The sequence below is a fragment of the Artemia sp. Qi Xiang Cuo genome, chromosome 14, assembly GCF_049724085.1.
Source record: "Artemia sp. Qi Xiang Cuo chromosome 14, ASM4972408v1, whole genome shotgun sequence".
Lineage (NCBI taxonomy): Eukaryota > Metazoa > Arthropoda > Branchiopoda > Anostraca > Artemiidae > Artemia > Artemia sp. Qi Xiang Cuo.
This window is the reverse complement of record NC_142807.1, coordinates 69,615,954-69,630,676: the sequence shown is the minus strand read 5'-3', so window position 1 is coordinate 69,630,676 and position 14,723 is coordinate 69,615,954. Positions and strand designations below refer to the sequence as shown.

Genomic DNA, 14,723 nt, shown 5'->3' with positions numbered 1-14,723 from the left:
TTTTCACTTAGAGTTTTATCATTAACTTAATGATTTGTGAGTAATACTAGATGGTGCCAATTGTAATTTTCTTAGAGACGAACTCGAAGTGCTCCTCTGATTAACCTCCCGGACTTTATGATCCTTTAAACTACACTGGCTGATTTGTTTTAAACACTATCGTTAATATACATTAACAAGGAGCATAGAAGGGATAAACGGCAGTACAAAAATACCCCCTCACTTAGGGCGGCTCAACAATACCAGGTTGGTAAAAAAAAAAAAACAGCGGGGGCAAAAAAAAACAACCAAAAAAATGATAAACAATATTTACGTAATATAAACTGCCCGATCTACACTATAGTAAAAATTACTGGCAAATAAAGAAATTGCGCACGACTACAGTGGCAACATTGCATTTTATGCGTAATTTAGAGAGTTGGACTATGTTCGACATTTGAGTGTAATTTTCAGTACCAATCAGAGAAAATATTTACAGACCTTTTTTTATTAAAAAAAAGGTAAGAGCAGTTTGGCAATCATTAAATCGGAAAAAGGTACAAAGACAATACTCTTAAAAGGAAATAATTCAGACAAAATCAGTGTTGACGCTGGCTTCTTAACCCAGGCTCTTAATTTTCCGTTTCAGTAGCAGGTGTGATGTAAAAATCATCAACGAACACTGGTATTTCATGCATAGTGGCTCTTTTTTTATCTACAAGTGCGACTATAATGTGGCTCGGGCAAAAGACGAGGGTGGTTCATTCATACTAAGCTTTTCTTAACTGCAAGCAAACTAAAGTATGTCTCACAATTAAAAGAAAGACTTGCTGTATAGCTTTTCATTGACGAATCTAGCAATTAGGCCGTCGAATTCCAAAGTTCTATCTGAGGGTAAGGGCTAAAATGAAGCGGCATGGATGTCATATCCTTGATTACGGAATGGAAGTTCAACCGAATAAATAGTTGAATAGGATGTTAAATCAAATTTAACATATTCTGCTCAATTAACAATTTCAAATTATTCAAATTGAGGAATATGTAGCTAAATGAAATTTGTTATCTGAAGTTGTTAAACAAAGAGTGAAAACAAAAGAGTTCACAAACTAATACAAATCATCCAAAGAAATATATTGGATATTCTAAAATTTATTTGGAGTTCGTATTCGAATTTAAATGACTACCCCCAAACTACTGAATCAGTTCGTCTTCTTTTCCCGATTCGAGCTCATATAAGGATGACATGAAATTATATCTCATTTAAAAGGCGAATAAAGATACAGATACACTTGCAGCTTGATTTCCATATTTCACAAGTACATTTTCTTAAATGAACATAATTACCTACAGCAACAAGTTTATATTAGCACAGTATCACTTCCAATGTAACATTCAACTCCCTTATGGCAGCACTGTTTATACTTCATGAAGACACTAAAATAATGCAGTAAACATGAATTAGCGCGTAATTCAACATGATGAAAATACAATAGACACTAACTAATAGTGACAATCAATGAATATATATCGATTTAGTTTAGTGGTTTTGAATTTAACATGGACTTTAGGGATTCAACTTCTGATGCTAAACGAGCCAACTGGTCACGTATGGCATCATCATTCTGGCCATTGTCATCTCGTCTCGGTCGTTTCACCTCTGGGACTTCTTCATTTGACCAATCATACGATGAAACACCGGAATCACTGAAGCTTCCACTCGGTAGAGGGGATTCTCTGTTTTGATCACGTGGTAACAATTTTAAATTTATTGCTTCTTCCTTGACTTCTGTCAGACTTAAAAGGGTATTAGCTGCTTCTTTTTCGCCTAGATGTGTCTTGTGACGGAGCTTGAAAGGTAAGCCTGATGATGAATAGGATTCATACTGTGCTATTGAAGGAGAGGGAGGAGCTTCATCACCAGATGAGCAGTACTCCCTCTTTGTGTCGCATATCATTAAGCTCATTTGCTCTTCCTCGTGAACTCGGCTATAGATGTGGTCAAAAGTGGAAGTTGGTGTTATTCTTGACACAACAACTGACTGGCGCACTGGCGGCTCGACGCTAGTGGACGGTGTATGTGCCCTTGAACGGGATCTTGAAAAATTAATAATCTGTTCTTGTGTCGGCATTGAAGCTATAATCTGGTCCATCGAGATAATATTTTCAACCGAAATTTGGTATTTATCCCTTATAGCATTTAACTGGGCTCTTAGAATATGGTTTTCTTTTGTCAATTCTAAAACTCGTTGCTCAAGGATTATGTCGTTGATTCGCCTTTTCTCTCGTGAACGTTTTGCAGCTTCGTTATTGCGACGGCGACGGTCCCAGTAGTTTATGTCCTTTTTCGCGTCTGGAATAAATTCTCGCTGTTTACGATGCAATGAAGCGGAGGAAGACATGTTGACAGCCCTGAAAAAGAAAGATTTTCTCACTCATTTTTTTTCAATATGAGTATTCCCTTCCCACTTCTTTCATTATAGACAAGGACTAACATTTGAAACGACTGTTATGTAATTTCTGCTAAGCACATTTTTCAACGGATCTTTCTTAGTTTAGATCTTAATAAAAAAGAATCATCTTTTGCAAGTATTCCTTGATTATGCCAAAGTTGAACAATCGACATTTAGGGGTATCAGCGAACTTTGGTATGTATTTTAATTGCATTATTGGAAAAAAAAATATTGTCTAAAACCAATCCTAACAACTTTCCACTTCACCACTGTGTCTAGTGTGCCGCAATGGATGGGAAAAGTGCCGCAAAAGTGCCGCGAACTTTCGAGAAACTTCGAAGAAACTTTTCTCGGAATAATGAAAAGTGTAAATACGCGTTTTTACGTTTGGACTGCTGTATGCCTCAGATATAAACTTTCTTGTTATTTTTGTACCTCTGAATATTTAGAGTGAAAAAATAATGGTAGCAATGGAAATTACTAGCCTATTTTACTTTTTGGAAGATCTAAATTTTCTAGAAACAGTTGAGCCTCGCATCATTACCGTTTACCCGATTCATAATATGAAATACAATCGTCTCAATGCAAAGGGACACCGATTGAGCAACAATAATTCAATTAAGGGTTTCTTGTACTAAATTAACCAAATATGGTAAAATCAATATTTTTTTACGACGGACTTGGTTTCTCGAAGCGTCTACCATTAACAACTCAAGCAGCCAGGTAGTCACAGTTGGAGGATGGGGAGACCATGATTTTTTTAAGTCCACTATTTTTTCTGTTTTCACGGATGTGACAATTTTCGCCTTCAATTTTCCCAGCTGTTTCGTTAATGGACTTGGTCAATTGGCTTCTAAACATATTAAACATATTAAACATATAAACTGGTCCATATATTAATATAAACATATATAAACATATTAATTCCTATCAAAACGAACACAGACAATATGTAATTATGTAGGCCTAATGAAAACATCAACAATTATTTTGAAAATTACCTATTTCAAGTTTTTGAACAAGGACAATGAAAATTTTCCCATTTTGGCCTAGACTGCACAGTTCGACAGTGGGGAAAAAACTAGTCAATGCTACTTGATATCCCTCAGTGAATCACATTATTATTCAGAGAATTGTTCTTTCCCAATCTGGACTTGGGCTTTGTTTTTCCCCTTAGGTCAACTTGGTCTCTTGTAGACATTTTTTTTCTGGAGTTTCTCGCGTTTCGTGCAATCAGCATGGATATTATGACAAAACCAATCGAATCGTGATGTGTTTAATCAAAATCCAAGTTTTTCCGAGACACAGCACTACTTCGTTGAAAAATGATATATTTTTTTTTTTACCGAAGTACATACTATTTTCTTTACGAACGTTTTTATTAGTAATAAATGTACGTAATTTACGAATTAACTTACGTAACGAACTTCTATATTCGTAATTTTTATTACGCAAATTAAGGAGGTTCGCCCCCCCCCCCGTCAATATCTCGCTCTTTACGATAAAGTTCGAATTTTTTCCAATTCTTTAAGAATGACCCCTTAATCACAAAGGCCGTTAATTAGTTGACTTTTCAGCTTTTTTAGAGTATACACTGCTACCAAATCTTTCAGTAGCATTTGCCACCCTCATTATGGGGGGGGGGGGGGGGTACCACCAACCCTTCATAATAAACAGTCACAGGTAGGCTAATATATTCAACAAGTTAAGTCTCAAAAACCTACTCATCACAGCTGGAAGTTCTAACGTAAACATCATTTGAAAGATTCATTTCTCTATCTGTGCTTGTATCACCAGAATAATAATCAGACTGCAATGATTCTTCTTGATTTGTTGTTACCATAATATAAATTCTGAAATAAAAAAAAATATGCTTATTGCATGTTACACTAAAACCGTAGAAATATTAATAAATATTTATCCCCAAGCCTATATCAGACTTCATATTTACACAGCCATGTTAAATCGGGGATTGTTCGGATCATTTTTTCCAGGCGGGTTTAAACCACTAAAATAAGTGTTCAACACTGTTCAGGTATGTACCTTGGAATTTTATTCATGGACAAGTAAGGGCGGTACTTGTCTATTATATAAAACACACTCGAAAGGTGAAGTTTGGTTGATGCTAATGAAAAAAAAATATGATCAAAATAGAATACTTTATTAGCAAAATTGTGAAAACCACAACTTGGAAATATGCTCCCAGAACACAGAAATGTCCTCAAGAATCGCGCTAAAATGAACTTGCCCGTCTCGCATACAGGTCTATAAACCTGTTATAGAAAACATACAATCCCTCGATTTCAACCGTCATTTTCTCAAACACGTGAAACAATTTGCACACTGTTATGCCCTGGATCAACGAGTATTGTCTCCATTCTTTTCACACTATTATGCAACACACAACGTAATAATTAAATGCTATTAGGCTACGCAGCGAGGCATTCGATAGTGAATTACCGGATCACAATGATCTACCCTACGGTCATATAGTTTGCATCCTGATTTTGTCGCATGTCTGTGTCGGCTGTATAAAAAACGCACGAGTGTTTACATCAGCCGACAAGCTAATCCAACTTTCGTTTTTTTTTTTTTTTGCTGCCACTTTTCCAAGGGACTGCCTAATGTCAACCACAGATTGTAAACCTTGGAGTGCCACTTGTACCAAAACATGTAGCAAATCCCACCTGATGTTTGCGTTGTTTGAAGCTGCGTAACGGCTCGATCTTCTCCTTTGCGTAGGAGCAATTTTATAGAACCAACGTACGTTTAGACAGAAGAGAATACGTTGCATATTCTTGAAATTTTGCAGCGAGCTGCAAAAGCTAGCATTTGTACAAATGAGAAGTACTCTAGTAAAGTCCCAAGCCATTCCGAGGAAGGCTTCCAAGTCATTATATTTTCTTCTGTAAAATATGTCACACTTCAGCATGAAATTGTGCAATCAATAGTTTTTGTTCTTTACTCAAACTACTAAGATCTTCCAGAAACGTACACAGCAATCTATTTTGGAAGGGTCAAAACATTTTGTAAGGGAAGGGTATACAAATTCGAAAAATTGCTACAAACAGGCAAACTAAATGTGGAACATAAAAATCTGTAGGAAGAATAATAAATGGCTTATCTTCAGGCTCAGGAACGGACGCCGTCCGGATGGGCCGACATTTTATAATTAGCTGCTAATAATCAGGCTTGAGCACTAAAAACTAGAATTTCGACAAACAAAACTTAGATCAGAGAAGTAAGAACTTGGTTGTTAGATTTACAAAAAGTAAATAAAAAGTTTAGTTTTATCTTTTACTCTCCGAGCTGGCTACCAACTCCATATTACAAAAACGAAAACATTCTCAAAACATAGTACCCCTTCTAGACGTTCTACCGTTCATAGAAAACTCTTCTCAAAGATTACAACAGCCTGAATTTGATAGTCTGAGAGTGTCCTGTTTTAACAGTCTTTTTTTATATCTTCAGTCTGAAAAAGTAAAAAATTCTTGCCTCTCCCCCTGAATTTTTGGGAATTCGCACACTGTCAGGAGCTACTCAGTGGCGGATCCAGGGGAGGGGCAAGGGGCGCCCCCCCCCCTTAGCGTAGTCTAAAGTAGTGTAATTTATTTAATGAACTCAAGTTTGCGTTAATTAAACTTGCTCCTAACGTAAGTTTATCGGATCAACCTATTTTGCCCCCCCCCTAAATTTTTTTTAACGGATCAACCTATTTTCCACCACCACCCCCCTAAAAAAATCCTGGAACCGCCCCTGGAGGTACTTAATGCGTTGGAGTATATACAGGATCAATTCTCAAAAATTCTGGTAATTCTTCAGACTATTCAGGTTGATTCCTATAACATACCTCACATTTTACAGTTTTATGATGAATTTATTTTAAAATATCACTTCTGAAAAGTCCATAGACGTACTCAGCCAGAACTTAATGAGGATTCAGAAAATCTTCTAATGAACAGATAATTTCTAGAGAACCCTCAGGGTTCTCACTCTGACGAAATATTTACCCCCCCCCTCGGGAATGATAAATTGTGTAATTATTATTGCCTTGTAAACTTTCCAACCTTTCCCCTTCTTACCGTACCAGAATGTTTCATAGGCATGTCATCCCTAGAATATATTGCCAACCATGATTAGGGAGAAGAAACCCATAAACTGATGCAAATACATACGTATTTTTCGCATCAAGCTAATCAGCTGCTGGGGGCTTCAGATACCATAAACACTGTTCCAAGAGAAAGAGTCTGAAGTTGTGCTTTAATTTTTACAGCAATACTGAGTTCAAGTGAGACATGGGGTTTGCTAGTAAAAGACAGCGCCGTTCAAGGAGGGGGGGGGGGTAGTGCTGGAGATATCACGGCAAGAATTTGTTATAAATGCGATTGTGTCAGTCATTTCCTAGTTCACACATAAAACGTAGAGGTAGGGGAGACTGGTACCGAGGTTAATTTTGCCCTGGGTACCACCAACCCTAGCAAGATCCCTAGTAAAAGAAACGCAGGAATGAAATTTAAGTATAAAAACTCAAAGACAAATCAATATTCCACTCGCGGAATAGCCATTTGGTACTTAAATATTATTCAGAACACACTCAAGAAGTTTGCTTTGTTTGATCTGAGTAAAAGTTTGCTTTGTTTCTCTCATATTCGGTTATCATCAATTCATTCTTTGGTGAAATAAACTACGATAGAGGTATATATTAATTAGATATTTAATATGTAGAGGTGTTTAGGTTAGGTATCTAATATAATGTGTTCTGGGCAGCCCCCCTTTCATAATTCTTTGTTGTAATTCCCATAATTTGTTTACTAAAGTATTATATTTTCATCATACTTTGGTATATTTCATTATGATTAACCTAACTTCCCTTCTTGAGCGTGTTCTGGATAATACATAAGTACCGTCATTTGTTCTTTTGGTTCTCTACACTGAAAAACTACAGATATTCCACCCAATATAACCAAGGGAAATTGGACCCAATTAGGCTATTATAATCATTTAATCACTAACTTTTTTGTGGCTTTAATTGACAGAAAAACGTAATTAAACAGATGTTACAATTATATAAATAAAGTGCTAGTCAGTCCATTGCGTAAGAGCACCGTTATTACAGGATAGCTATTCAGTTATCAAAAACCACAAGCTTCAAAAAAGAAACTAGATGTACACGTGATTACCTATTTGGAACTCGTGACTTGAATTCACACGACAAAAGAACCTCCAAAATTAGATTCCATGAAACCTGGAAACCAAATTACGTAATGCTCATTTTTCACTCTGTTAGTCTACAGAAGAAAACAATAGCCTAATAGGATATAATTTATTCCTTCGTAATGCTTTAAAAACAGGCTTAATAGAATAAAAAGAAAACGTATATTTTTAGACTTTCAATAACAGAATATTACTTTAAGTCATAGGTGCACAAACTCAAAAAAAATAGGGGGAATGAGATTTTTCCGGGGGGGGGGGGGGGCTAGATATACACGTGCACAGTATAATTCTTACGAGTGGCCTATCAATTGCAACAGAAAAAAAAAGAAATACTCGAACACCGGGGACAAAAATACCTTTTTGGGGGCTATATTCATTGGAAAAGCCTTTTATTCATCCTAGGCTAAGCGCTAGGCTAAGTTTGCTGATTTTGATAGTTTGCTATTAACCGTCAGTTCATAAATATTGCATTTTTTAAAAAGGAATAGAAATTAAAACACAGCAAGGTCAGTGTTTAGTCTAAGGCCAGCAGTGTTGATTTACAAAAATACAGGGGGGGGGGGTGTATTTTTGAAGATTTAGGCGGGGGCAATTATGTTTGTCATTTCAAGAAAAATACCCAAATGAGGCATTTTAAAATGAAAATTTCAAGAAGAGTTTTGTTAGAATCAAGTGCTCCCCCCCCCCAATTGACGGCCCTTGACTGTATCCTGGCGTTAGAAGGGGGCGGGGTATTAAAGCAGGTAGCACCTCTAAAATCCAATACATACCTAGCCTACCTAGGACTAGGAAAACATCTGAAAATGTCCTAATCATTAATCGTTCGCGAAAAAGCAGGTCAAAATGTGGGTAAACTTAGCGTCTTTACTTTCAGGGCCCCTGCCTAGACTTGCAATGGGACTCTTATTAAAAAGTCCACTAAGAACCTTTAAGCAGGGTATAAATCATTATTATCAAAAATGATTACACCAAGGCGTGATCGAAACCTTGGTCCAAAGGAAAGGGACAGTGTAAGCTAGGCTAGTTTCTTTTAGAAGGAGATTCTGTTGAAGTTGAATTAGCCTACAGGGATATTGCTAAACTTGTGTATTATATGAAACACACTCGAGAGGTAAAGTTAGATTAATCCTAATGAAATATACAAAAATGAAAATAAAATGGTAAACTTTTACCAAATCATATTATTGACTTACGACTAAAGTGAATATACCACTCGATGCCTTTTTTTATGCTCTTTATGAATATAATAATTTTACCCACACCCTTATATATACCAATTCAGGGTATACATTTGCACATTAGAGGGGTGGGGGTATATTTTAATTCTGATGTAAATGGGAGGTAAAATTAAACTTTACCCCCCCCCCCCTAATGTGCAAATATACACCCAAATTGGTATGTATAGGGGTAGGGGTAAAATTCATTTCCGACAAAAATGATTATTATATTTGTAAAGAGTATAAAAACAGGCATCGAGTGGTATATTCACTTTAGTCGTAAGTCAATTAATTATTATTATTATTTATTGGGAAACCCGTCATACAAAAAAGGAAAAGACGGAGCAATAAGTAAAACAACAAAAAAAAGCAATACACATAAACTTAGGAGTTATACATGTGGTTTGTAGTGACGAACGCTGGAGCTAAGATCTAAATCAGCACTTAGAACAAATTACACAAAACGAGAAAGAAACACACAATTATACACTGCTCTGTAGGTACGCGACATGTTTCTTTTCTTCTTTTTTTTTTAGGCTCCTAAATACTGAACAAACATAAATAATATGAAGATCATTGCATCAAGCCTTAATTGGTAAAAAAAAAAAAAAAAAAAACCCAAAAAAAAAAAAAAAAAACAAAAAAACAAACACAAATTACACTAAGTGCTAAAACAAACACTTAAAAAAAAAGAAAAAAAAAAATACTTCTTAACTACTGGGTTAATACTCACGACCAGGAATGATTCATCTTCATTAAACGGGAATTATAAGCATGAATTTGCTTTTCCCCGGCTAAAATGGGGTCAGCAAAGCTGAATTTTCTAATCAAATAAGAATTGTGCGTCCAAGGGGAGAAACGTAAAAGATATTTTGCGAACCGGAAGAAAACTGAAACAAATTTTCGACTTGTCAGAATTTGTGAGCATTTTCCAAAACGGCGATATGTACAAATAATGTGGTAGAGCGACAGAGTTAAAAAGTTTCGAGAGAAGATGGCGGTTAAACCGTAACTTATTAGTTACAAAAGAAGCATATAATACCCAACTCTACGCTCAATGTGAGCAATTAATAATTGTCGCGTGTGTATTACTGACGAATCAATGGGAAGACCGAGGTAGGTAATATCACCTACTGGCTTAATCCTACTATTTCCGAGAGGAACATCCCTAGGTGACGCTTGCTTCCAGTTGAAGAATACAAATTCGGACTTTTCAGGATTGAACTGAAGACCTAGTTTCGCATACTCAGATTGTAGCGTTGCGAAAGTCTCGCTTATGCGCTGGATAGTGCGGCTCACATTCAGAATGTCGTCTGCATAACAAACGAGAGATAAATCAAGACCGGCAAAGATGAATGATGTGGAAACAGCTGACTGTGCATCAAGAACTACATTATTGAAGAGTGAAGCGGAAGAAACAGCACCTTGACAGGTACCTTTTTCAACATTGACATAAATATTAGGGGTTGGTGCATAGACTTGAGAGCTGTCAACTTTAGCTAATGGGTGAAGTATTAGGCGAACTTTAAGACGATAAATTTGTACAAACTTATATTTTGGGCTAGCCTTTAGGCTATATGGGACAATTAGGAAGGGGGTACATTTGTCCGTGGAATAATTATTGAATTTAGAAAGAGCAGTAAAAAAGCATCAGGTAGCGTGTTCTCCTTCCCCCTATGTCAGCAGGGGCGTCGTTTGGGGGTGACAAGGGGGGTCAGTTACCCCCCCCCCAATAATGTGGAGAGAATAAAGATGCTGGAGATTCGCCCCTGTATGTCAGCAATAGAATCTCGTGTAGCCTAGTTATACCGGTCGCTGAAGCTCTGGATTAATTCCTTAGTTTGATCCACTTTTCTTTCAGATATCATCCAAGATAGTCAAAAGCCACTCATCTAATTCATATCCTTTACCTAGTCCAACAAAAGACTCGAATTTGATAATTCTGGTTTTGTTATTCTTGATTCATTCACCCTAAGATAGAAGAAGCTCTTATATAGCATAGCATTTTACCTCTTCTTATACCAAGATTATTTAATTCATATCCTTTACCTGGTCTGACAAATTGGCTAATTCACAATCCGATAATTTCAATTATCACCAATTGGAGATCCTTTCTCACCTGGCTTAGTTTTAAGACTGATTCCCTATTGCCTCATTTGCAAAGAGTATTGCGTTGCGTCGCACGTCTTACGTCACCCAGTTCCCAAAGGCTTTTTTTTAATTCAATGCAACTGAAAAAGACAGGAAGTCCTGCGCAAATACGAATATTTTAAATTTCAAAATGTCGAAAGCAAAAGGGTATGGTGTGTTTACATTTATGAAGTCTAGGTTAAGAGCAAGGTTGCCATCCCTAGTGATTTTGTATATTGACTAAAAAAACTAAATCAGCACATAGTTCACTAGACTATTGAAGAAAATCACTAAATCAACCACAAAATCACTAATTTTAGTGATTTATTTCCTCACCGGGTGGCATCCCTAGTTAAGAGTATTCGGGTGTGACTGTAAACTTTGCCAAAGTCAACCCAGACCCTAATGGGTAGCCAGACAGCAAGGATGTGTGAAAGCAAAGGATGGTTGGCCCGCTACCCCCCCCCACTTCATCGTGCTTTCTGGCCGGAGCCTAGAAGCGGAGGTTAGCACCACCGTTAGGAACTGTAAAGGCCGGTGCCATATTCTTTACCTTATTTTTATGATATTTATATCCAATTTACGCAAGCAGTTTTTAATATTTACGTTCCGATGTTAAATCGCCGAAAAACCCCCCTCATCCCTCTGTATAATTTCCCAGGAAAATTCTCCCTGGAAACTTTTTCCCCAAAGAAAATTATCCCCGTGGAAAATCCCCTTGAAAAATTTACATATATTTCTCAATAACCAGTAGGCCTACTATTTGTAAACAATGGGCAAATTGCACAATTTACAGCACTTTCCTCTGGGGATGTGGGGGGTAATGCCATCCCCAGGTGAATAGTTATTAGGCCTTTCAACTATGCCAAACCAAATGGCTATCTTAAAATTTCGATCAGATATCTTTGGGGGAAAAAGGGCTTGGAAGGGGGACTAGTTTTCCTCCAATCTGTTTGGTCACTTAAAAAAGGCACTAGAACTTTAAATTTTCGTTCTAATGGGCTGTCTTCCGATATTATAGCACCATTAGTTCGATACGATCACACCTGGAAAAATAATAATAATAAATAAACGCGTATCCGTGATTCTGTAACTTAGTGTATTGTTGTATTTGTGGTTTTCTGTCTTTTTGTTGTTATGCCCCTAACAAGCTAAGCAGGCCAAGGGCCAAATAACCCTTAGTAGTGCTTGTAAAATATTTTTTTAGAATGAATAAATTGATTGATTTTTCTTTTGGCAAAAAAATAAAAAATTTCACATCTTTTTAGATAAGAGCTTGAAGCCTCTATAGTAGGATTCTCTGATATACTGAATGTGATGGTATGATTTTCAATAAGGTCACTTGACTTGTTGGGGGTGTTTTTCCCTTTTTTTAAAATCAGGCGGATTTTCTCAGGCTCGTAGCTTTTGATGGGTAACACTAAACTTTTGAATTTTTTATATTCAGAATTAGCATAAAAAGCCAATCATTTTGATGTGACAATTGTTATCAAAGTTTTTTTTTTTAGATTTTCAGGCCCTATTGGGCTCTATCGCTTCTTACTTACAGTCCGTTACCATGAACTTACTAATTATTTCTGTTTGTTGGAGCTTGTTCCTCGCTCTATACTTGCATAGTTTTTTTCAAAAAAGAAGGATTTTTTTCATTTAATTCTCTACAAAATCCCGTCATAGCGATTTTATATTAAGTAATAATTTGGTGAACCGAGCGATACAAGTCATATTATCCCCGTGTTAAATCCCAAAACGGAGATAATTTAAAAAGAAATGTGTCTGATACATAACTGGCGAAGCAACAATATTTTCAGGGACTATTCACACCGAAAAACTGGTTGACTAGGAAAAACACCAAAGGTCTTGATCACCTTAAGTACGGTCTACTATATTTATGTGTTAATCGTTACCATCTATGACTTTCAACACAATAACTAAGTTGTATCCCCAATGTTCGAATCCCTAAATAATATCGAACTTAGTACGATCCTGTAATGCTTGTGCTCTAAAACACTTTTCTGAAAACACATGTCAAACTTTAGCACGATGAGATGAGAAATACCCATGTCCAGGTAAATTTGTTAGTTTTAAGTTTTAATGTCGGTTTTTACTTCAATTAAAATAAGTTTATTTTAATCATTCCATGCGAAGCCAGATATAGCTCATTTTTATTTGCTTAGAAGTAGATATCCTGGAGGATACGAATCTTTACAATGAAAAGAGCCTCAACTTAAATCCAAGGCCTTAAATACCCTACGGTCGGCCCACTATCAACAAGTGAGAGCAGCCCTCATCTATGGTGCTCAATATAATTATTGAAGCTCAACCATGAATGCTCAAGACTCCAAATATTAATAAAATACAAACCTGTCACAGGAGGTTGACTATTTTGTTGTAAAGCAAAATTGACTAAACAAAACTTTTTTAGAAGAGCTGATGAATCTTATCCGGACAAGAAACTGGAACTCACTGAAACGTCTCTCTTCTGGGGAATGCAACAAATGCTGTAATATTGATTTTGTCCCTTCTCCATGATGGGCTAGTAAGTTTTCGTGTTTTGTCCACACGTGTAGAGAATATTGGGGTCACAACGAGCATCAGTTCACAAATTTCTATTTACGGAAGAAGCAATGTAAAGTTTAAGAGTGTTATTTCAACACGACTTTCTTTTATATAATAAATTAAAAAAAAACTTTTATTATGTGAAAGTCAATAGCAAGGATAAAGCTTAAAACTAACCGAAACTGCTGTAAATATTGGGGAACCTAACCGTCCCCTAGACTCCCGGGTCTCACCACTTAATTTTGATCTTTACACCCCTGGAAGCTTATAGAAAGTGACAAACGTAGCCTACTGGTAATAAAAGGTGTTTTTTCTCTTGCTCTTCTTTTAAATTTGAACAAAAAGTTTTCCGTCGGGAAAAAATACATATTTGAAAATGAGCATTTTTTTAGAGCACTGGGGCTAAGGGACTTGGCAGGGAGGTCTCTGAAATTAAAGGTAATTGGTAATAGCAATGATAGCCATGTTTTATAGTAGCTATACCCTCAAGTAAAGAACATCGTTCTTTACTTAGGCAGCGCTAATAGACAGCGCAATAGCGCTGCCTAAGTAAAGAGTATTGTGGTCACAGTATATATTTTTGTTTTCCTTTTTTCACCAGTGCACTCCGTATATAAGGATTTTTCGTAAAAACTTCCGAAGGGACTCATTAGATTTGAAATAAAAATTTTTAGTGCCCTTTTTAAGAGTCAAAAGTGATTGGAGAGCAACAAGTCCCCCTTCTGTGCATATTTTTCCCTAAAGGTATTCGATCAAAAATTTGAGATAGGCATCTTGTTCAGTATAGTTGAAAGATCCAGGAACTATGCCTTTGGGGATGAAAACCCTCCTCCACAGCCCTTGCAGAAAGGGGCGTAAGTCAGCCCTTGCAGAAAGGGCCGTGCTACTCCTACTACTAATACAACGCTACTATTACTACTTCTAATGCTACTACTACTTCTACTACTAATATTATGACTTCTATTACTACTAAGCTAAGGGTATGAAGGTGAAAATTTTCTGGGAAGTTTGAGAGGAAAGTTGAACTAAATCAAAATACATTCGGTTCATGCTGGTAATCAAAAGGGTGTATCTTAAGAATGGCTTGGAGTTTCGGAAAATTAGGGTTTCTTGGAACTTTTAGGGAATGATGAAAGGGATGATCAATTGACCGAAAAAAGACAATACACAGACGGTA

General features: G+C 36.5%; 1 protein-coding gene across 2 annotated transcripts; it reads right to left on the bottom strand.

The window, feature by feature from the left end:
• Positions 1-976: 976 nt before the first annotated feature.
• LOC148944801 (uncharacterized) lies at positions 977-13,454 on the bottom strand. 2 transcript variants are annotated; one of them, XM_089099787.1, is made up of 3 exons: positions 13,352-13,454; positions 4,154-4,282; positions 977-2,388 (listed from the first exon to the last, which is right to left on the bottom strand). In XM_089099787.1, the coding sequence occupies exons 2-3, from the start codon at positions 4,270-4,272 to the stop codon at positions 1,512-1,514; spliced, it is 996 nt and encodes a 331-aa protein (XP_088955913.1). In that variant the 5' UTR covers positions 4,273-4,282; positions 13,352-13,454; the 3' UTR covers positions 977-1,511. The 2 variants fall into 2 exon arrangements, with proteins under 2 accessions (XP_088955913.1, XP_088955912.1); XM_089099786.1 differs by lacking the exon at positions 13,352-13,454 and adding an exon at positions 10,910-10,982.
• Between the last annotated feature and the right edge of the window lie 1,269 nt (positions 13,455-14,723).